The 24,432-nt window shown below is 49.2% G+C and overlaps 1 protein-coding gene across 2 annotated transcripts in view; it reads right to left on the bottom strand.

Moving 5' to 3' along the window:
* Positions 1-4,680: 4,680 nt before the first annotated feature.
* The window catches only part of CCDC93 (coiled-coil domain containing 93), a 93,073-nt gene continuing 73,321 nt past the window's right edge, over positions 4,681-24,432 (bottom strand). For both annotated transcript variants that reach the window (XM_047870830.1, XM_047870829.1), the window contains exons 19-24: positions 22,433-22,541; positions 18,644-18,726; positions 15,928-15,965; positions 14,425-14,509; positions 10,104-10,217; positions 4,681-5,087 (exon numbers count right to left, since the gene is read on the bottom strand). In XM_047870830.1, coding sequence (XP_047726786.1) covers positions 5,034-5,087; positions 10,104-10,217; positions 14,425-14,509; positions 15,928-15,965; positions 18,644-18,726; positions 22,433-22,541 — 483 coding nt within the window. In that variant the 3' untranslated portion in view covers positions 4,681-5,033. The remainder of the gene's footprint in view (positions 5,088-10,103; positions 10,218-14,424; positions 14,510-15,927; positions 15,966-18,643; positions 18,727-22,432; positions 22,542-24,432) is intronic.

Below are 24,432 nucleotides of genomic sequence, written 5' to 3' on the forward strand. Positions count from 1 at the left end.
ATCCTCTTCCTCCTTCCAAAAACAAACACTAGCACACCAAGAGCCCCCTTTCCCCCACTTGACCAGGCACCTTAGGGATCATCCCATGGCAGTACATACAGAGCGACTCTGTTCTTATAAACCGAACACCCCGCTGTGTGGATTCACCATACTTTATTTAACCATTGCCCTATGTTGGTGGCAGTTTCTGACTTTTTGCTATTCCAAACAATGCTGCGGTGAAAATCCTCGTACGTAGGAAACACTCCTAGAAGCAGCATCGCTGGCTCAAAGAGTGTGTGCGTTGGCACTTGCCATAGATACCGTCAGCTGCCCTCCACGGACGCTGTGCGGCTGCTACTTCTGCCAACACGGCATCCCAGCGCTGTGCCCCACTTGTTGGCTTCATGCGGCTGAGTCATTTCAACCAGTCAAGTTACCTTTAGGTTCATGACATACCGTGAGCCAAGCCTACTCGTGATCTGATCTCTCAAATTACTATGTTCCCTCTACTTCCCTCCCACCGTATGGGGGGAGGAAACATGTGAAAGGCAATCCTCTGAAAGGTTTGAAACCCTGACACCCCTGTCATCCCCAGCTTCGAGGCTAGACTATGACAAACACACTCTGAGAGATCCTCTCAAGGTGCTGAATCAAATGGTCTCCCTGTACTCAAACTAAGCGTAAATCAGATGAAGTTTCCGTCTGAACTCTGCTAATACAGGGATGCAAAGTCGCAATTTAGAGAAGCTCTTTTATCCGACCAGGATTTCCTGGCCATTCGCCCAAGCCAGGTTCTGGGGAGACTCCAAGCTCCCGGCTTTCACTGCTTTTCCACTCTGGGCAGAAGGCAACAGGCTTGGCAAAGGACTGAGAGATCAAACAGTGCCACCAAGACAGATGGCAGGGGAGAGGGCAGAACGTGGTCAGGGCTGTAGGCCGACAGTGAGCGGGTCTGCGGAGGATGGGGCCGTCAGGGAAAGCCACTGCCCGCGATCTTGGGTGAACAGCGGTCCAGGCAGAGGCAACAGCAAGGACAAGAGCCACGGGCAGGTTGTGAGCTTGGCGCCTTTGAGGAACTGACGTAAGGCTGATGTGGAAAACCCAGAGTATTCCCCACATTGTCAAATGAGCCACAGATCGGCTACTAGATCCCCCCAATGCTTTTACACATTTCTCATGAGAAGACTGGGGACCGTGACAACATGATTTTCTACACAGTGTTTTTGGCCTGCCGCCATGTGCTTTAGAAGAAATGCTCTGGACTTGGGGAAAAGGACTAAGACAAGGCCTGGGGGGCCCTGAAGACGCTTCACATAGGGCACCCCCCGACTCGTGCCCAGCCACACGGACAGACGACGGGCACCTCACCCTGCTGGGGTTCTTCACTGAACTGCTGTGCCTTGAAGCCAACACCGGCCACAAGTAAATCATAAAGTGCTTCCTTAATGTTCTTCCTCAAAGCATATTCAAGCCAACTCTGCCTCTCAGGCCCAGTCAAAGTAACCGTTAAAGCTTACTGCTAGAACGTCTACTTCCCTTGTGCACTGATCGTCAGTCACCTGCACAGAGGGCAGGACAAGGCCATGCCCAGGTGACGGGAATTGAGGCGGCACAGGTTTACGGGCCACTGCTTGCTGCCCAAAGTGCCTTTTCCAGCAGGTCTGCTTTGGTCCCTGCAGATGTGGTCGGGGCCATCAATATCCAGCCTGAGGTCCTGGGGACGGTGCTTGGTGAGGTAGTAGAGGGCTGCCTGAGGCCTTCCCTATCCTCTGCTCCTGGTTTCGGGAGGTCCCAAGAGCTACGCCAGAGAGCGCTTCCTCGGCCTGAGAGGGGTCTGCTCTCGGTACCAGCCCCTCTGCCTTCCGGGCCTGCTGCCAGACTCTGGAGACAGTGGCAGGACCTGGGTACCCGCAGGATATGGGCAACGGACCAGGACCTAGTTACAAATGTACACCTGAGGCTCTATCAAGGACTTAGGCCTAACTTAGAATTTGCCCTCTCTGTTCAAAACGCAAACAGACCCTCCTGTGGAGTCTGGGCAGCATTCTCTAACATTCGGCACCTCCCTCTAAGTGTAATTAGTTGACCCCTGAGACCGAATCCGGGCCAAGGACAAGAGATATGATGCCTTGTGGTCCTCCAGTCTGGACTGCTCAGCAGCTCTGCTTGGGGTTTAAACCAAGGCAGCCCCACGCACTCCGTGCGATGCATGTGGGGGAGGATAGCCCCTGGCCCAGAGGCTGGCGGAGAAGGTCAGGGCACCCGGTGGCCAACCCCAGGAAGGCTGCCAAACAAGCTCACTGCTCTGGCTGAACAGGGACAACTCAATGCTTCCTGGAGAAACCTCATTCCTCATTTCATAAAAGTAACTTAAGGATGTGTCCCTGCTGCTTTTTTTTTTTTTTTTTTTTTTTTTTTTAATTCCAGAACAGTCTGTGGGCTTAGCTGAATACGCGGCCATACTCCGGGCACATAAGATGTCTTGGGAGGAACTCCCCTGAGTCGCTTCTGAAATGAAGGGGGCCTCGGGCATCACTTGAACCTGTAAGGCCTGGCTGTAAGGCACGCTTAAGTGTCCTAATTACTCACAAAGACAATTAGCACTTTGTGGGTCATCTGTGGCAAACATGGAGTTCTCGAGACTGGCTCCTGTGGTCTAACTCCAGAAGCATCCAAGGAATAGGAACTAACCTGTATTAGGTCTTGTAGAATTAAAAGGGGAAAACAGATCTTCTGATACCCCCCTATACCAAAACACAATCAAATGAAACTTTTTGGAAACATAGCCCAATACACGCCCTCGCTTTTAAAAAGCATTATTAGGGGCGCCTGGGTGGCGCAGTCGGTTGAGCGTCCGACTTCAGCCAGGTCACGATCTCGCGGTCCGTGAGTTCGAGCCCCGCGTCAGGCTCTGGGCTGATGGCTCAGAGCCTGGAGCCTGTTTCCGATTCTGTGTCTCCCTCTCTCTCTGCCCCTCCCCCGTTCATGCTCTGTCTCTCTCTGTCCCAAAAATAAATAAAACGTTGAAAAAAAAAATTAAAAAAAAAAATAAATAAAAAGCATTATTAGTTGCTTTGGATTAGTCATGCCATACGTTCCCCGACAGCAGAGAGGCGGGCGACCGAACCCCAGAATACCACCCACTCCTCCTCCCATCACCTTTGCACACATCATCTCATAACTGCTCCTGCGTTGTCAGGGATGGGTCTACGAGCTTCTCGACAAGAAAACACGCATGTTGCCCTGAACCTAAAACAACGTGCAGTCAAAATGCTGTCTCCCTCCCCTGTCCTCAGAGAGCCACCTGCTTTCTGGCTGTGTCACTTGCTTCAGCTTCACGGGGCCCTTGCAAAAATCAATCTGCAGATGACTGCGGCCGAGGGAGCAGCCGGAGGGAGACAGACACGGCCTGGGAAGAGCACACTCGGAACAGGGCTGCTTCAGATCACACAGTGTTGCTCCAGCCTCATCACACAAGCCTCGCTGCCCTGGCGCAGACACCAACGGGTGTTGTTCACCCAGCGCGAGAGCGTTCAGGCTGTCCACATCACATCTGCTTAATGCATACATTAGGGAACTAAAACATGGTGTTCCTGAGGCTGCCCCGAATGCCCTACCTGCCTGACACGTGTAAGCTTTTCTGTTTCATGGTCCAAACCTGCTGATGAGTACGGTTGCAAGGTTTATGCGGAATGAAGCAAACCTCACACGGGGGTTAACTGAACACGACTGAGCTGCCAGACCCCGGGCAGCCAGGGCAGGCGGAGCTCCGTGTCTGGTTTGGACTGCTCGTTTTCAGAGGGTCAAGTTGACCACTCTGCCTTCCTTCAAGGGCTCCCAAAAGCTGATCCCAGCCTGCCTTTCCTGCAGAGACGGGCCTATCTACTCCTTTCCCAAGAAACACACTTGTACTCCCCCTGCGCCCTCTCGTGTTTTTAACTATAGTTGTACTTTATCCAAATTGACCTTCCCACCTGTCTCTGCCTATTAACATGCAACTCTCCGTTCAGACCTAGCCCACATCCTGCCTCCTCCACGAAGCCTCCCAGATCTCTGCACACCTCACTGCTCTGCCTCGTCCAGCGCCCTCTGGTTTCTCTTCATGGCCAGTCGCTCTGGGATCTATCACATGCTGCCCTGGACCTCGGTGAATGGTGTGTCTGTGTCTCACCTCTGTGCTCCGCCCATGATCTGCCCAGATGTGGCGCACACGGAATGTGCTCTTAATGAGGGGGGTGCACAAGACCAGCCACATCTGGCCGTGACTCAAGAGAGAAACAGGGTCTGAAGGTGTCATGCTTATTTAGGTGTCCTCAGTGTGAGGCCCCTGTTTGCAATTTTTGGTGAAGTAAACTTGAGTACTGTGTAAGAACAGAAGCAGCGGCGGCCACTGAGCTCTCGTTCTTGTTGCTACACCATTACGACCGCTGGCTGGCATCTGGCGGGGGGGGGGGGGCGGTCAGGAACAAAAGGCACACAGGTAAGTGAAAGGCCTACAAGACCACCACTCACATGGGCTGGTCGTTCAGCTAAAAGCCTTTGTTTACTAAAAAAAAAAAAATCTCAGCTGATCAAGCTCTGGGGTCCAGCGGGCTACGTTTGCTCCCCAGGCTCCTTGCTGGGGCCTGAGCTGCAGGGCCTGTGTTTTACACGTCTGTTTCCCTCAGGGTTTACTTCTGACTGCTTGCTCAATTAACATTTGCTGAACAAACGAATTCCTTTTTATTCAGAGAGTCCATACAGATACAGGTACCTTCATATGTGCAATGTTACTGGAGAAACAAAAGTTGAACCGACACAGAACAAATACTGCCCACATTTCTTCATAGGACGACGGGCATTATCCAAGCCGTCAGGTGCATACTGTCTGATTCCATCGGCATCAGAGAGATGAAACGGAAGCAAATGGGAGGAAGGAAGTACCCAGAGTGTTGAGGTGCATCTCTCTACTGTAGTGTTTGGAACCACTTCACCAGCCTGTAGTCGATATATGGCATTAAAAAAAAACCAAAAAACAAAAAACAATGACATACGATGACGTCTGGGAGTTTTCAGGAGGCCTTGGCTTTCACCTTGGACAGCAGCACCTCATTCTTGCGGCCCTCCTGGAAAGGAACAGAGAGACGGCATGCAGAGAGGTGGTGACCACATGAGCTCCCACGTGAACCTGACGGTCTTACTACCTTTTCCCCAGTCCCAGGAGAGACAGCTACTGACTGACTAAACCGGCCCCCTTGCACGCTGCCACCAGCACGACGGAACTTCCTGGAGACGTGCACCTGATTCAGTGCCAAAACAACTATAATGACAATTGGCTTCTGGGCTGTCAGACTGAGAACTGGATGAGGATTAGGCACAGTCATCGCAAGACTTCGTGAAGTCACTGAAATGCTCAAGGGGACAGCAGCAGAAAGCAGACACTTTTATGTTCCAATCTTCGACCACTACGATAAGAAAGGGGCAAGGTCCTTGGAGCCAGCCGCCGAAGGAGTGACCCAGCTCACACAGCAAGCAGAACACACAGCAAAGTTCTTACTCTGACAACAGTGAAGGTCAAGAATATCCTTGGCTTTAAGAAAGAAACTCACAGGACACAGGGTGAGAGAATGCATCGAGGGACACCTCCCCTTTTAACACTGAGCTGTCTGAAATCCATTACTGCACGTCCTGAGGGAGATGACCGAGGGAGGTCACGGGTGCCATCCTGTGTGTGTGGAATCTGATGTCCAGTGGCGCAAGGTCACCTCTGCATCGCTTTGTATCCCCCCTTCCTTAAACACCTTCCAAAGCTTCTCACTAGGCATCCTCCTTCCCTCTTGTTCCCTCTGGACTTGACAGCTCAGGATATCCTTGACACCGCCATCTGCTGGCAAACAGTGTCCCCTCCTTCCTCTGGCCATGTCACCAGGAGCCCTGTTTAAACTGAGAGGTGCACATGGTAGTGGGAAGGGCCTGGACACACAAGCTGGAGGGCTGAGGCCTGAGGCCTGAGAGTGAGGCCAGGCCTCCAGTAGCCATGCTTCCTGGGGATTCTCCTAGTGGGGAAGAAATTCTTTCAGCCTTCAACCCCCTGCATCCAAGAACCCAAGAGTCAATGTTTCCACCTTTCTGGGCCTGGCTATGTGCTCTCAGCTCTCCGGAGGCCCTTTGTTCTTTCCGGCAGTGTTGTGGCTCGTGTCTGCAGTAGCCCTTTTTTTGCTAAGTGCCAGTTCCCCTGTAGGTACTTATTTTTCTCCTCAGAGCTGGGGAATAGCTGGGCTCTGGGCCTGGGGTAAGGCTGAATTATTCTGTCAGAAGCAGAGTACTCTAACACTCTTTGAGCACATGTTTCTGGAGGGGGAGGCAGTTACTTTTTCCTGGGGGGTGGGAAGAAAAAGAAGTTGAGTAACATTTGTTGGACTAGAGAACGAAGTTTTCCTTTTTAAAACGGGTTACTGAGACTTGCTTGGGGAGGAAACCTCCAGCCAAAGACTGAGTGCGTGTGTGTGGCAGGGGGGGAGGTGGGTGGGGTGCGGGGGGGGGGGATGGAACAAGAACAGGCAGGTAGTCATACTATTTATTATTAAACTACTCTCTTTACTTCTGTGTATTTTTTGAAAATTTCCATAACAAAAAGATAAAACAACAAAACAATGACTAAATACATTCAGTTGTCACCCACTTCTACTTTCAAATGAGGCAAAAACAATTCAGAAGCATCCAAGTGCTCCTGTGGCAGGGTCCCCAGCAGGAATAATTCTGGGGACCACACAACGCTCAGACGGTGCCTGAACTCTCTGGCTGTACCTGGTATGTGTGAGCCCTGATTAAGTTTCATGCAAGCTACTGGAGGCCTTTTGGGAAACCACAGAATGACACTGTCTGTCTGTTCAAAGCACATACAGAAAGGGTCCCTTAGGCATTTCTTTCTAGAAGAAAGGGGAAAATACCTCCCTTGATTCTGTTTCTTTCCTACTGAAGACCGTATGGGGCCCACTATGTGCTAGACATGGCACTTTAGCCCCCTCGAAATTATGCGCTCAAAGCCAGCTTCGTGAAAATGTATGGTTTGCATTCCTCAGCGCTGGGCTAGAATTGAAATCTTGGGTCGGTGACCTTAGGAGAGGCTGTGCTTCAGGGACGTAGTTAATTAATGCAATTTGGCCATTAAACTGATTTCAGAGTATGTGCTGTTTCCTGGCAGCCTTGCTGTTAACAAACCCTGCTGGGGCGAGCAAGCCCGTGGGAGTTTGGACACGGTCAGGGGTCTCGATACCAGAGGAGGCTGGGAGTCAGGACGAGGGGCACCACTGAGCTCGATGAATGTGGAGGAAACCAAATCCAATGAAGCGGAAGTAGTAATGTGGCCAAGGGCCATGCTCTGGATGATGATAACTGTGCTCTGCACGAAGTGATGAGTGCCAGAGACCAGCATACGGTGGGAATCTAGAACCCAGGAGTAGATGACGAGGCAGGTTGGGGAGAGACAAAGAAAGAGGGCAGAACAGAGAGGGTTCATCATCCCAGACTCTGCCCTGGGATGAAAGTCTGCCTTCCCAAACTGTGCATCTATTGCCAATGAGATCTGACTGGTACCGCAATACATAACATAGCAGAATCAGCCTGGCTGAAGGGATGGGGTGGGAACTGGAGGGGAGTCGGCCTACACTGTCGCTTCCCCCTCAACCTGTGGGGGCTCCAAGAGGGGCCAGGTTACCTCAGAGGAGCTTATGGAAAAGGTTCGAGATGTGGGGACACTGACATGCGATGGCTAATTTTAAAGTTTTGCCAAGTAAAACATTAAAAAAAAAAAAAAAAAGGAGTACATACTATCAGTTTTAATGTCGAAAAACAAGAAAGTATGCGTTTTTTTCCCCAAAAGGTAAGTCCTTTAAATGAAATATATGTAGCTGTCTGAAGGACATATTATATTCTCCTTCCCCTTTATCTCTCCAACTTGCTTTGGACCGAAGAAAATAGGCATGGGCAAGGACATGGTCTAGGAGTCTCAGCCGGCTTGGAGAGACCCTCCCTTGCCCTCTGACATGCGAGTGTCTGTGCCTGAGGAGGCCGGGACAGAAATCTTGATGCTTAATGTATCTGAAGGAACTGTTGCCTTTGGAGGTCACCCTAAGCCTTTAGCCCTGAGCTTTTCCATTTCGCTTTTATTTGCTTTGATTTTGACAGCTTATACTCATCCTCCCCAACTTACCTGCTTTTTGTTTCTGCTGTCAAAAGGGCAGTGCTGACATGTCCCAACAATATTTGAAATGTAATTCCTCTCCACTGGGCCTTTTCTCTTGGTGAGTTATTTGCATTCAAAGGCAAAAAAGAACTCTTCTAGGTCCTATTTGATCCTTGCCCGCTAGCTCACTAGCCCTTCCAACCTCTGCTAACCACAAGGGACTCCTACCAAGAGCACCTCACCACCTGGTCACTCTCCCATGCTGCCTGGCCTTAGGTCTCACTCCTGCTCTGCCCATGGCCAAGTCTTCACCTGAGAGAGATCTTCCCTAACCACACCATCTCCATTAGTACCCCCAACCCCCTGGCAAAAAGTGAAATTACTTCTTATATGTTAATACTTGTTTACTAGGGTTTCTGTTTCCTAGCTTGTTATCTGTCCCCCAACCACAAAATAAGCTCCTTGACATAGGGACTGGGTCTTGATATACCTCCAGGGGCCTGGTACGAGCTGGAAGAACATTTATGGAAAGTATAAAGATTTCAAAATGTCTATGGGTTGTGGCTCCCAAAAGTTAAATTAAAAAAAAAAAAAAAAAAGGAAGGAGGGTTGCCTGGGTGGCTCAGTTAAGCGTCCAACTCTTGATTTAGGCTCAGGTCACGATCTCATGGTTCTGGGATCGAGTCCTGCATTGGGATTCTCTCTCTCCCTCTCTCTCTCTCTGCCCCTCCCCTGCTTACTCACATGTACTTTCTCTCTCTTAAAATAAATAAATTAACGTTAAAAAAAAAAAAAGGAAAGAGAAGTAGAAAAGGAAAAAGGGTAGAAAGGAAGGAAGAGAGAAAAGTCTAAAAATATATAGAACAAAATTATTGGTATGAATAGATTATATTTTTTATTCTGTAGACCAAACACCAGGATACAACTACACCTCTGGCTCCTCTATATTCAGCCATTTCCAAACTCACTGAAACCACATGGATTTGGGTTAGAAAGGGGGGAGGAATTCCTGAAAATGAAGTGGCTGATACTCTAGAAAGTGACAAAATGAAGTCTCTTTTCTGGAAAATCTCTTAAGCAAAGAGAAAACACTTTTCTGTCTGGACCCATGAAGAGAAACCCTGCCCAAATGCAGGCAGAAATGACAGAGACCAACAAAATTCAGTTGAGTGTTGGGCACGACAGGAGCCAGACAGAGTGCTAGATGCTTTCATCCCTCGCCTGACCCAATAGAACCCAGCAACGAGGAAATGGGTTTGGAGGGATTAAGTCACTGGCCAAGTGCACAGTTGGTAAGTGATAACGGTAGAGCTTGAATCCAAACCCGCCACGTTCAAAACTCATTCTTTCCACAGGCTTCTCAAGGTCTCTCCCCATCTTATTCCAGACCTGAATTTATTTATTTATTTATTTTTTTAAATTTTTTTTTTAACGTTTTTTATTTATTTTTGAGACAGAGAGAGACAGAGCATGAATGGGGGAGGGTCAGAGAGAGGGAGACACAGAATCTGAAACAGGCTCCAGGCTCTGAGCTGTCAGCACAGAGCCTGACGCGGGGCTCGAACTCACGGACCGTGAGATCATGACCTGAGCCGAAGTCGGCCGCTTAACCGACTGAGCCACCCAGGCGCCCCTCCAGACCTGAATTTAGAACAACTGCTGTTTCCAAGTGACTCTGGATGCAGGCTGATAGTGCTTTTCCTTGTGAGTTTGATATGCTCATTAAATGTCAGAGGAATGAAAATAAAGACATCATTGTCTCTGAAACATTCGAGACTCAAGATGGGCCCCCGAACTACACAGTCCTGAACCACCTAGATGTCGTGTGTTACTGTTGGGATCACACCGCCAAGCTGCTATTACGGACCAGGGGAAAACCAGAGAATCCATTCCCAGTGCCCCCCTCCCCCCCCCCCACCCCCATAGCCTTACATGCCCTCCCCAACCCTCCTCTTACCTCCTTGAACTCTTTCACAGTCTTGAAGTACAGCCTTTGTTTTTCTAACAGTTCCAAGTACTGGTCATTCAACTGGTCTCTTCTCATTTTGTTCTCTTGCTTTTTCTTTTCCATCTGTTGAAACATTTCAGGAAACGGTGATCAAAAGGCCTATTGTGACCAAGGGCTGCTGGCAGCATCCAAAAGGTGAGTATTACCAACATTTCTGTGGACTTCATTTACCTTCTATACATTACTTCTGGGATTTAGTCTTTGCATGACATTACATAGAGGCTTGTCTACTTCAATCAGCAATTCTCCTATCATTGGGCACTAACTGTTCCTGTGTGTGTGTGTATGTGTGATTATAGTTTCACAACAAACAGGTTGGTGGTTCTCAACCATGGGCTATTTTGCCCCCCAAAGGGCATGAGGCGATGTCTGGGGACAGACACCTGTGAGGAAGGGGTGCTGCTAGGAGCCAGCGATGCTGCTAAACATTCTACAATGTACACAACAAGGAATAGTCATTCCTGGTCCAAAATATTGATTGTGTTGAGCCTGAGAAACTCCTATTTAAATAACTGAGTTCTCTTTTCATTTAGCACAAGTATTTCTCACACTATTGTACAATTCCTACAATTAAAACTATACAATATTCCTGATCACCCTGCTAACTTCACCCATCTTTCTAGTCACACACAATTAAGGTTGTTTCCAGGATGGTGACCTCATAAATAAAGGTTGGATTTGGGTTAGAGAGACTCTCCTAAGGTACCTAACAGCTTTGTCATTCAACAAATACTGTGTGGACACCCTGGGCACTAAATGCTGTGGTGACGAGGCAATGTCACTGCTCCCACGGAGGGTGCATGCTAGAGGGACTGACACTAACCAAGCACCTTACACAGAGCTCCGCGTGCAAATTCACACCCGTGATCAGTACTGTGAAGAGAATGACAGGGTTGGGAGACAGAGAGGAGCATGCGTGGCATCCTCAGACTGGATGGTCAGGGAGCGCTCTCTGAGGAAGTGACATTTGGGCAGAAAGTTATGGTGGTGAGCTGGTGCCTGGCTGGTGGCAGGTGGTCAAGAGCGCGCTGGATGAATTCACTGGTCTTCTGATGTCCGAACAGCGCTTCTGAGTGACGCGTTGGGAGGGATTACACAGTTGACACAGGGTAACGTCGAACGGGCTGCACCATATTTGGCACTCAGCCCCGTGCCATGCTATGGGCTGATCACGTGGGTGAAGTGTGACCCGGTGCACCCCCCCCCCCCCCCCCCCCAGCCCTTTCCAACCTTGCTCGGGGGAAGGCCCGCCCCACATGGGCATTCATCTGCCCGGTCTGCTCCTGACCATGTATACAGCTCCTAAGTCTCCTGGCGACCTAATCCTGAGACCCTGCTCTCCTCTTTCTATAGGTCTGCACGTGGGAACCTGTCGCATGCCTGCGCCCAGGTCTGGAGTCTGGTAACCCGCCTTCCCCAGTGTGTCCCGTGCTCCCTTCTGGCAGGCTTCCTGATACCATCCAAATGAAAATGGTTCCTGCCACAATCCCCACTGCTCTTACTTGCTGGACCCCAGTTCTCACAGCTGCCAGACACTTTTTCCACTGGGTCCCTACCTCCTAACTAGCACAGCAGGCAGATCGACCCCAGGCCTTTCCTGCCTGCTCTGTCCTCCAGCAGAAAGTCTGGCCATGCCTGACCACGTCCCAGTGATATAAACATGGTCCTATAGGGGTGCCTGGGTGGCTCAGTTGGTTGAGTGTCTAATTTCAGCTCAAGTCATGATCTCACAGCCCGTGAGTTCAAGCCCCACATCGGGCTCTGTACTGACAGCTCAGAGCCTGGAGCCTGCTTCAGATTCTGCATCTCCCTCTCTCTCTGCCCCTCCCTTGCTCATGCTCTCTCTTTGTCTCAAAAATAAATAAAAACATTAAAAAAACAACAACATGGCCCTATAATCAATTTAATTTCAGTGTATCCAGGACCCCACATGGGAGGTGGTGTAGCAACCCTGAAATGGAATGAGCAATCCTACCCCTGTCACTTGTTGTGTTTCCCTGGGCAGGTTATTTAACCTTTTTGAAAGATAGGTCCCCTAGTTGCAAAATAAGGGTAATATCACCTAGATCACAGATTTTGTTACCTGTGTATATAGGTATATGTGGGACTAAATATTGTATGAATGGCACGTCACTTGGTTTACAATAGCCATTCAGCAAAGACTCTGTTTTGTCTTTACACTGGATGCCCTAGAGTGCTGGTGGTAAGAAGTGTAAGGGTCCTCTTTGCTCTCAGAATCAGGAGCTGGCTTAGGGCTGAGTTTTATTTTCACCCTGTCCTAGCACCCCTAACCCAGGCACATGGTTCTCATGCCTTGCTTATCCCCCTTCACACTCTAGGTCAGGAACCCCTTCTTACGCTGGGCACCTGCTCTCAGTGTTCCAGAAATCCAGAGACTTCTCCTCAGGATCAGGTCAAAATGCCTGCCAGTATGTGACTATCTCTTTACTCAGGAAGCCTTCGATGCACCATAAACACCTTCTCTATCATTTGTAGGCACTGCTGGTCTATGTTCTACTCTGTGTATATTCTGCACCTGCCAGTCCTGTGCCTGGGGACGTCCGTGCTCTGGGAGGACACTGACTCCCCTGCCACATACACTCTGAGCAGGTACCACCATGGATAGGGAGAGCGATGGTTTTTCAAACACATCAAAAGAAATGCATCTGAATGAATGTTGTTCTGCAAAGACAGACTTCTTGCATTTGAAGTGCCAGTCAATATTCAAACTTGCCCCAAACCGTCTCTGAGAACTGCCTTTAGAGTCAACTGAATGAAATCATTCACTCAGCAAACAGTTCTTAAAAGCCCACCACAGTCAGGTGCTGTATTTGCCACTGGGGATGCAGACAAGAAAAAGAGAGCCCTCTCTGCCCATGGTCCTGACCACCCATCCAGTACGCCACATCTTTACAACTTATCTCCTGGTAAACAGGAAGGGGAAGCCAAAGGAAAAAACCCAATAAATTCCTAGTGTCCTTTCCTACGGACAAGAACAGTTCCCCAAGGAGGAGCATGGCAAGGGTGGAAAGGTCCACCACGCTGGGATCTGGGTTGTGAAAGGCTTGCACTTAGCTAGATTCTTTGTCCTCCTTCTATGTTACACCCTAGGTCATCAAGGGACTGTCTTGCATTGGGTATGTGTACATTCTCATGACTGCTTTCGTTTTTGTGGCTGAATAGTCTTGCCACTAAGTGATAATTTTATTTTTTGCTCCACTGACATCATTTTATTGAAGTCATTAATGGGGAGATTAATCCTTTCTCTAGGGAAAGGGATATAAAGATATTTTGCCCTTAGTTCATCTCTTGTGAGATGAGATTACAGGCAACTTGAATGTCTGTTTTTTGTGAGTTCTTATGATGACAAGTCCTACCGGTATCCTTTCCTTCATGTGTTTACCTTCTGGCGTGGCTCACTGGACCACTCTGCCCCTAGCTCACGAGAGATGACCTAAGTCCCCAGAAGGTTTTACTGCCATGCCTGAGGACCACTCTGGTGTGATCCATTTTTTAAGTGGACCAAAAGTAAGAGATTTGGAACTATTAGTTAGGATTCATCTGGTTATCACAGTAGAAAACTGTAACTACATCTGGTTTCCAGAGAGTCATCAAATCTTCCTTACTACTATCAAAATGGCCCAAGTGCACAGCCACAAAGTGATGAAAACCCCATACTGGCCCCAGGCTGAATGATTCTCTGTAACTATCTCTAGAACTCCCACAACACCTATCAATTCCTCTTCTCTCTTCTGATTTCTGAGGCATAATATCCTCTCACTTTAGAATTCAGTTTGACAATTATATGCATTTTTTATAGAGGACTTCTGAAAACTAAAATGCTCTCAAGATCCTAAGAAATGAATCTCTAATGGTAGAATCTCAGGCCAAAGATCCAGTGAAGAAGAGATTCTGGGTAAGAGAGGAAGCCTACTGGTGAAAGTGGGTTTCCTCATCTATAAAATGGGGGTAACACTACTTGCTTAAGAAGGCTTTTAGGAGGAATAGCACCATGCTTAGCTCACAGTGGGTATTCAGTCCACAGGAGCCACTGTTAGGAGCTGCCTTGGAACACCAGCTGCCTTTGGAGCTGGCCCTGCCCACTGCAGGGTCAGACGTATGGTGGGAACCCACCCTGTAGACACTGAAGATGTGTCTTCAGGATCGGGAGCACATCCCCAGGTCAACCACAAGAGGCCTGCTCTTCCCAGGGCCTTCTCTAAAACTAGTATGAAATCCAGGTTGTATTATAGGAAAAAAGCCATCTGACCTTCATTCTACTTTGCTTAATTCCTTCTACGATCTGTTCCATCTGACGTAAAAACTGGTCCCGGGTAGCAGGGGAGGCCATGGCTCTGAAAGAAAAATCAGCGGAGTTACGACTCGCACACAGGATGCTGAGGAAGGGGGCGGTGTCAGGGAGTCCTCCCCATACCCAGATGATGTCCCAAGAGGCACCCAGGTCCCCAGCAGTTAAAGATTCTAAACTCCGAGGAAGGCACAAAAATTAGCTTCATCTCTTAACTGAATATTAATCTTTTTTGTCACTTTCTCTACAATTTTCTTAAGTGATAATGTATTTTCTTAAAGTAAAACAATATATCATTAAAATCAATAAAAACTTTTTTTTTTTTTCCCAACAAAAACTTTTTTTACTTTGACAATGACATGCACTGCCTAGGAAATGGATTCCATTTTGTTTTTAGAAATCTGGGGATTTGCAGGCACTGCTCCAGACTGGCAGACATATTCTGAGATCTTCCTAAAACTGGGGTTGGGAAACCTGGTCCTGTTTCTAAAAGCAGCAGCTAAACCAGTGGCTTTCCTGGTGTCCTTCACTTCCTGTTGTGCACTGGGAATGGCACCAGAAGGGTCGGAGCACACAGACGCAAGGATTGAGAATTTTTCCAAAGGATGGGCTGACAGAGCAGAGCTCATCACAAACACACTCACAAACATCACAAACACTGCAGCCTCTCCCAATTATCAGGAAATGATGATGAAGGCGCCATTTTTAGAAATGCCACAGGGTTATAACTCGCTAATTGAAGCTGAATCTTACCACCGAACTGTGGGTTTTTTTTTTTTTTTGATTTGTTTTTAATTAGAAATGAAGCTTAAAATCTAGAGTTGGTAATTCATGAAGATCTTAGTCACTGGTCACCTGCCAGGGGATAAGAGAGGTTTGTGCTGGAAGCAAAGGAAGGGTGCTTACAGACAGCAAGCACTGGGGCTACCATTGGGCATGCTTAAGCGCTGGTATGACTTGGGTACAGGGAGGCCTTGCCACACAGTTTTTGGAGAAAAAAATTCTTATCTGAATAAAGTGGTTTAGAAGATGCACATTGACTTAAAAACAAAATCTATCATAAGGTTTTAAAAATCTTTTTAAAAAATCAGATTAGTTCATTATCTAAATCTTAAAGCATCTCTACGTGCCCCAGAACAAATGGTATCGATCTAATCTTAACAAGACAAAAGTGACATACAAAGAGATTACGGTAGTGAGGCGGTAAGTTACTTGCAAGTTAACTTTTTCCAAACCAAGATATTCCTTGGTGTCTTTCAAACTCACTCTAACATCACCGTAGTTCTGCAAGAACGCAGAGACCACGTGAGCTGAGACACGCCTGGACTTGGCAGGAGGGAGAAAGTGTAAAAGCCACATGTCTAGCACGGTCTTAGTCACACCCCTGTGAAATCGAAGGTGAGAGGAGTACAAAGTGCAGGGGGCACCAAGGTCGTGACGGGAAGGAGGGGGGCCGGTACTTACTGGGAGAAGTTCTCATGAATTGAGTTCAGCAGGCTAATCTGAGGAAGAAAGCGGGGGGGGGGGGGGGGGGGGGACTGTAAGCAAAAGGTTGAAAGACCCTGCACCGCCCCCACCACCACACGCGGTTTTGTCTCTGGACACTGCTGCTGAGAGGAACACACCTTGTTTCCGGAAATAAAAGGACATGAGAGGGGCGCCTGAGTGGCTCAGTCGGTTAGGCGTCCGACTTCAGCTCAGGTCATGATCTCCCAGTTCGTGGGTTCGAGCCCCATGTCGGGCTCTGTGCTGACAGCTCGGAGCCTGGTGCCTGCTTCGGAGTCTGTGTCTCCCTCTCTCTCTGCCCCTCCCCCACTCATACTTTGTCTCTCTCTCAAAAAATTAAAAAAAAAAAGAAAAAAAAGGACATGAGAAAAAGAGCAACACGGTCTCAAGCCCCCCAGTTTTTCCCAGAGCATCTACCTTCCGACAGCCCAGGACTCCGGGAATGCAGGAAGACGGGCCACAGAAGGGCCTAAACTCCGACTGAGAAGACACTAAGCTAACATGAGGGCTCTTCGGGCAGCTACCGCCACAGTCCTTGCTCTCTTGCCAAACACTGTACTTTATTTTCAGGGCTACCAGCTTGGCGGAGGATCAGTCAGGGTGCACAACAAGGACACGCCCATCCTGCTGCTCCCCAATGCGGCCAGGTGCTGGGCGGCTCTGAGAGTCTCTGTGGGAATCCATCATTCAAGGCCCCCTTCCCGTGGAGAACACCTTAGCCCACACGCACAGGACCCTCTCTCTGCCCCAATACTGCAGTCCAGGGCAAGGCTCTGAGCTCGGGGTCTAGAACCCTAGATCTTCTTTCTGGCTGTGTTATTAACTCAACTTGTGATTTATTGTACTTGGACTTCAGTTAGTAACACGGAAATGATATTCCTGTCCCTGCGACTCCCCAGGGATGTTTGAAAGCTAAAATAGCACAGGCCTTAATGGATTTGGAATAAAAGGCACAATTTAACCAAATGCAAAGTTCTATGTGAATATGGCTTGGAATTAAAAGCTTCCAGCCGCCGCATACTCCTAGTTTTTAAAAGAATGGACCAGGGGCACCTGGGTGGCTCAGTTGGGTGAGGGTCTGACTTCAGCTCAGGTCATGATCTCACGGTTCGTGAGTTCAAGCTCCGTATCAGGCTTGCTACTGTCAGTATGGAGCCTACTTCAGATCCTCTGTCTCCCTCTCTCTCTGCACCTCCCCCACTCATGCTCCCTCTCTCAAAATTAAACATGAAAAAAAAAAACAAAACAAAGAACGGACCAACTTTAAACACTGCTGTTGAAGGAAGGTGATGGGCTTTCTAAGAAGGCTCTGGCCTGCCCCTAAGTTCGTTGGCAAGTCTTTCCCACACTAGGTAGAAAGACCCCAAGGCCAAGGTGTGTGGCAGAACTATCTCCCGGGTCTGATGTAAAACCCATCAAATGCACTCCACTCGTACAGTCAAGCATTTCTCAAATGCCTGTTATGTGCCCATCACTATGTACGACCCCCGGACAGAGAAAAAGTGAACTCAATGCCCCTCCCTCAAGAAGCGTCCTCTAGGAAGAGAGAGATTGATCTGGTTTGATTGACAACAGCCAATGAAGGTGGCACTAATTACACATGCCTCCATCTGGGGACAGGAAAAAGACGAAGCTGCAGTATGGCTCTTATTAAAGAGGCAAGGCAGCTTGCAAGGTGACAATGAAATGGAAAAAAGTTCTGTTGACCTCGAGGTGAGGCGGTAGGTGGGAACTAACATGCACTGGGACCCACCAGATGTAAGAACTTCACAGTCATTTCCTGTTTTGTCTCCAACATGATCATATGAAGTGGGCGGCATGGCCCTCTTTATGGGTGAGGAAAATAAGGCCAGACTAAAACCCAAATCTGTTCGACTGGAAAGCATGTGTTCTTTCTGCTCCACTGTGCTGCCACCGCGAAGACCACATTGTTCCTTTTTTTTTTTTTTTTTAAACATAGCTGCACACCCTGCTCTAATCACTTGTCCACTGTGAGGGAGCCCTGAATCCTGAGTGTCAGAGTAATGCGGAGGGGGTATCTGTGCCCATGGCGAGCCTTTTCACTCCTGTTGGCCCCTGATGATTAAAAAGTTAGATTCCTCGTGTATACTGTAATAAGCCCATCATCCCCATTTTATTTAGCTGATTCTTTTATCTAGCCTTCTTTTTTTTTTGAAAAAAAAATTTGTTTTTAATGTTTATTTTTGAAAGAGAGAGACACAGAGCATACGTGGAGGAGGGGCAAAGGGAGAGAGGGAGACACAGAATCCCAAGCAGCCTCCAGGCTCTGGGTTGTCAGCACAGAGCCTGATGCAGGGCTCGAACCCACAAACTGTGACATCATGACCTGAGCCAAAGTCCGACGCTTAACCGACTGAGCCACTCAGGCGCCCCCTTTCCTTCCTTTAAAACTCAAATAAAGTCTCACCAACCCAGGCCCCCTCCATGTGAACCCTGTTTCTCACAGGGCACGACAAAACAGCTCGAGCAGTCCCAGGTTGGCACAGGCCACAGGAGCAGCAAGGTGTCTGTTACTAACTTTGTAACCCAGCACTGGGCATGCGGTGCGTGCCCCTTCTGCTCACACTGACTGCATCCTTCAAACTTCCTGGGGTCGACAGCCCTGGTCTTTGCTCATCTGATTAAGTTACTTTCTTTTTATACAGATTCTTACCTCTTTTTCCAAATAAACTTTTTTATCATCCAGGGTGTTATATAAAGTGAAGAACTGCTTGGTTTCTTTGTGCACAGCTGAAACTGTAGATGCAAAGACACCAGCACACATGTAAGAAAACGGATCAGAACAGCCGTGAGCTCCCTCTCCTCCTGGAAGCCCACCCCCAGGACTGCGGCTTGTCGGGGCATCTGTGCGGAAGCCCCAGAGTCGAGCCCGTGCGGAGCCGCTGCAGGCGGATGGTAGCTGGCCGTTGTGACTGGCCCAGCCGGGACGAGGGGCCAGAGGAATCTGTCAGCATGTGGGGTAGGTAGTTTCTCAGGTGAGGGGTCCTGGGGGGATGGTGGCAAGGACGCTTGGTGTGCATGGTGTGGGAGGGCACGCCAGCTCTTCCTGTTTGTGTGGCTTCCTCCCTTCCCACACCCTCAGGAGCAGAAGCCACAGCCTGCTCACTTCTGTAGCCCCATGCTCGGTGCGGGCCCACAGCAGGTCCTCCAGAATACCTACTGGGTGAACGACGTGCCTGACCTAGGGCACAGTACGTGCCAGTAAGAGTGCCTTTTCTGCCCATTTGTGGGCCCATGACTAAGGGGTGGGGAGGTCTTATTTACGAGGCTCCCAACATCCTTTCCTACAAAATTCCTCTGCGTCTCTGTCCACCTCTCCATCTTTACTCTTCCTGATAGAATGACTTAGGAGGCAAGCACCAAATTCCAGGACTAGGAGTGGGCCGTATTCACTAGAGGACGAGGTCACTGGGGGGGCTGGTGGGGTGGAGGGGGTGGGGACGGTTCCTGCCCCAGTTCCTCCTCCTGTTCGGTGGCTGGGTGCTTGGGCGGTCCCCCCATGTGACTCTGAGCCTAAATGCCTTCCTCATTGCTCTGAGTTTTGTCTCTAGCAGGAGACAAAATCTCAAGACCTGGATTCACAATCAGCCTTTGGGCCTAAACTGAGCCCTGCAATTTCGCCATAGCCAAAGATTCTGATGTCTAAGATTCTGATCAGGTAACTGGCCAGATGACAGCGGGGTCTGGTTTCCCAGTTGTTCCCCGAACACAGGTTCCCTCTGGAGCAGCATGACTGGGGGAGGGGAGAGAGAGGCAGAGCAGGCTGGTGGGCACTTGTGGTTTCCTTGGGCAACTGCCACTAACACTGAAACCAGATTCTTTAAGCCACTCAGCCAACTTTTAACTTTATTACCCAGTGATAGCTGTCTCTCCCCCAAGCTGTGCAACCCAAAGATGGGTGGGGCTGGTGATATTACCATACATAGCTGGAAACAGAAGTTAATAATCTGATACAAGTATTTTGAGGCAGTAGTTAAAAATGTTTCCAACATAGAAATGTCTAATTTGTACAAAAATCATTACATGAACTACTCAGTATAAAGTAGTATTCCTGCTAAGAGCTTTAGAACAGGGGATTTTAAGACTGGCTGACACAGAATAGCCTGGGGAGCTTTTAAAATCTCCTGACCAGGGGCGCCTGGGTGGCTCAGTCGGTTAAGCGTCCAACTTCGGCTCAGGTCATGATCTCGAAGTCTGTGAGTTCGAGCTGTGCTGACAGCTCAGAGCCTGAAGCCTGTTTCAGATTCTGTGTCTCCCTCTCTCTCTGACCCTCCCCCATTCATGCTCAATCTCTCCCTGTCTCAAAAATAAATAAACGTTAAAAAAAAAAAAAAAAAATAAATAAATAAATAAATAAATAAATAAAATCTTCTGACCAATTAAGTGAGATTTTTCTGGAGGCAGGGCCGGGTGATTAGAATGGATAGTCAAAGTTGAAAATCGCTGTCATCAATCAATCAATCAATCAATCAATCAACTTTTAGCTTTGCTGCTCAGGGATGTGCCTGTCACCTTTCCTCTATTCAGATCAGAGACTGGGTTGAGGCTGCGGATATTTGACAATGATAAATACTAATGATGGAAATGATACAGATATCTTGATGCAACTGCTTGGAAATGTTTTTGGTGTAAAAATGTCCTATCAAAAGGGCTTTAACAAGTGTCAAATTTACTCTGAAATACACTGATGCAAGGTATTATTGAATATTATTATTGTTCAAAGCTGGAAAGTAGGCAGAGATAGAGAATTAAAGGGGAAAGATTTAACTATGAGTGTTGCTGTCTGCCTCTGACCAGCTGAAGCATGGTTGAGGACCACAGAAAACATCAGGATGGGGGGAGGTGTGAAAAAAAGTGTAACCCTCACTCAAGCAAAGACACTGCTTTGGCTGGGACCAGCACGGATGTTTGAAAGGCCAGGACCCCAAGGTGAAGTCTGAGGTAGGTTTTGGAAGAAGAAATGGTGCCAGCCAAGTGGGAGCTGCAGGACAGTGGCGTTGTGGATTTGGGGACCAGCTCAGAGGCCAAAACGCAGACACCCTCGTGAGAGGGGTGAGACACTGAGGGGCTGCAGGGGAAGCTGGCTGGCAGCTGGCCCACCTCATGCAAGACTCTGACCAGTGCATTTAGGATTCTGAAGATCATCTGACAAGTTACGGGGAGCTGTTGGATATTAGAGCCTTTAAAGTGAGAGTGTAAAATGGTCCAACTTCCATTTGAGTTAAGACCTGTCACACAAGAGTGCAGACTCTGGGCAGTGCTGAGAAGGTGGCTATGGCAGTGGCTCAGAAGAAACAGACTTGACCGTTTCTTGGAAGCAGAACCAGAAGGGCAGCGGAGTCAGAGACTAAGGGGCTGGGGGTACAGGCTGGCTAGACAGTGATCCCAGTGAGCAGGAGGGGAAATGGGGTAGGGAGGCTGAATTCGGTTCTGTATCTGTTGAGCTGGAAGTATCCAGGGCATATGCATGACTGGGGACCTAGAAGAAGGGGTGATGGTCCAGGACCCATTTACAGACTAGATCTGAGTTGGGTCTGACAGAGCTGAGAAGGAGTCCCAGGCACAGGTAACAAGAGGAGTCAAGGCCCAAGATGTATGTCAAAGTGCATGGTGTGTTGAGGGGTAGTGTGTGGGCAATGGAAGCCAGAATGTGAACCTAGAGAAGGAAAAGGGGGCCTCCAGGCAGCCACTTAGACTGAGAAGGACCTGGAGATAATATGGAGAGATGCTGTCCTCAGTAGGCCGGCCTGGGGAGCTCCTGAAGACTGGTCAGCAGAGAGAGAAGTGACATGACAGACAGGTGGGTGAGGAACTCAAGGAAGGGTATACAGACCAGCTAGTGGTCGTTCAGCTGACCTACGACACAAGTCAGAATGGCTATCGCAGTGGGAGAGAGGCAATGACAATTTGAGGGCCACCCTGGACCTGACGAGCTGTGCTCGCTGATTCAGGCTGAGGGACACCCAGTCCTAGATTACTGGGTGAACACAATGCTGTCAAAATCAAGGACCACACAGGCAAGAAAGTTTGTAGAGAAGAACAATGAGTGAGGATTCATCCAGAGATGCTACATTGTGGGGTGCTGATTGTCCCGTGTGAAGCTGGAAAGCGGATGGGGAGCTCAGTGGAGCCAGATGGCTGACCAGGAGGAGGGCGGGTTTGAAACATCATGCTAAGAGCTCAATTAGCTCAATCTGTCCACAGAGAGGGCAGCAGAGGGGGCACAGAGAGGGCAGCAGAGCCCCCCAGTGCTGCTCCCGGGGTTAAGGGTCACTCAGCAGTGAGCTTTGTGGAATGAGCGCCCAGTGGGCCTGGTGACGACACGGAGCCCCTTCTGGTGGTGGCTTTCACGGACTGCGCTGTGATGCACACTGCACCATGCTCCTGCAGGACAGGACCCTCGCCTCCTGAGCCTCCCACCACCAGGAGTGTTTGCACCTACTCTGGCGGTAGAGTTCAATAAATCTCTTCTGATACTGTATTAGCTCGGCTCGGCTGGGAACTTCATCAATCTTGCGATGCAAAATCGCTATTTCTCGATTTCTTCGAGCCTAAAGGCAAAAGGGAGGAGGAGACAGTACTATTTGGTAAAAGGTCTTACATGCTCTCTGCCCCCATCTCCTTCTGAGCACAGCCACACACCCGAAAATCTGCTGTGGCCTGAGGCCCCCATCTCAGATTCTGACGGACTCTCCTCCACTTTGCAACACACGGAGGTGTGCGTAGCTATGAACTAGAACCAGAGAAGGCACGATGTTAATGGGTCGGCAAGGAAAATCCTGAGTAGTTAAGGCTTTTGTGGAGAGCCCTCAGCCATCCCTCCAGGCCCCAAAAGTCTCTAGAGTAGTGGATTCCACCACCACCAGGTGCGGAACAGGTACAGAAAGGAAGGCCTCCCAGGTGATGAGGAACTGCCTCCATATGGATTCCAAATTCCTCAGCCTGTTGATAAGCTCCTCCAATACCTTTCTAGAATTTTCTCCCTACCATGGATTCGGGGTACATTAGCCAAACTGGCCGCTGACTGTACCTGGGGAGGCACAGCGGTGCTGTGTGGCTCAGGGAGGGTTTAGGCTCCCGAGGCCTGGCAGGCAGTACCAGTGGGAAGTGGCTGGGTTCCCACACTGCTCCCCACTCCCACTCATGGTCCAGGACTAACAGGCTCTTGGCACTGCCCTTCTTCTGTGCCACCCCATCTCTCCCTGGCTCACCCTGCTCACGACAGCACGTGTGTGTCTCGAAGAACTGGGGGAATACAAACCTCTGGGAGAGAAGCTCACCAGCAGCTCTGGAGACCACGCCCAAAGTCGGGTCTCTGAGGCTCTGGTCAGAGGCAAAAATGTGCTTCTATTGGCCAAGGCTACCCTGCCCTCTGGGTGCTCAGGCTCTGACTCTTATGTCCCCGACCCGTTTCCCCCTTCTCCCCCCCCCAGGAATCTTAAGATACAATTATTCACTGTTTTAATACATCTTTAACCTTTCCCTTTCTACTGGCTCCTTCTCACCAGCATTTAGACAGGCTACAGTCCCTCATCCCTCAAAAGCCCTTCCCTAAGCTCTGATCACCTTTCAGCCCTCAGCCTCCTTCTTCTGCAACAATAGCCCACCTTCCCTAGCCTCTCGGTGTCTCTTGTTGCCCCCACGCCCTGTGGTCATCCTCACGGCAGCTGGCTTCTCCAGACTCCCACTGTACTGCTCTCACCAAGGTCACCACAGGCCTCCTCTGGGAGACAGCTCATGGACAACCATCAGCTTCCAGCTTTCTTGATTTCTAGCAAAATTCACTATTCTCTCTGTCGAGCCCCCTGCTCAGCTTCTGTAAGCCCCTGCACTTGCCCATCTGGCTTCCCTCCCTCCTGGGTTCCTCCTTTCCCTCTGCCTGTCCCCACACAGGGTTTGCCCTATTTCCACAGCTTTGGTTATCACCTACACAGTGCCAACATCCAAATCTCCAGCCCAGACTATTCTGAGCATCAGACCTGACATCCAATCATTTCTTGGACATTTCTACTTGGTCGAGTGCCCCAACTTTTAAAGCTCATTAACACTCCTATACACGCACGCCCTGAAGCCTATTCCTTTTGTTAATGCTTTCACTCAGTGAATAACACAAGTATCCACCCTACAGCCTGAGTCAGAAATTCAAGTACCATCCATGACTCCTCTGTTTCTCTGACCCAATTGATGCTAGGTCCTATAAGATACAGCTCCTCAGTCTCTCCTGTGCCAGGTCATTTCTGCCCATCCCCATGGCCCCTGCTCTGGCTCAGCTCCTCAGCAGGACTATGGTAGCTTCCCTTTAGCCAGTTTGAAGCTGCCCACAGTAGGCAGTTTGCATATAAACACCCTCGTACTTTGATGTATATGCACATATCTTGGTTCTCAAACAGCCAGCCAGCTCCCAGAAGACTGGGACCTGGCATCCCATTTACTATTCCTGGG

The sequence above is a fragment of the Prionailurus viverrinus genome, chromosome C1, assembly GCF_022837055.1.
Source record: "Prionailurus viverrinus isolate Anna chromosome C1, UM_Priviv_1.0, whole genome shotgun sequence".
Lineage (NCBI taxonomy): Eukaryota > Metazoa > Chordata > Mammalia > Carnivora > Felidae > Prionailurus > Prionailurus viverrinus.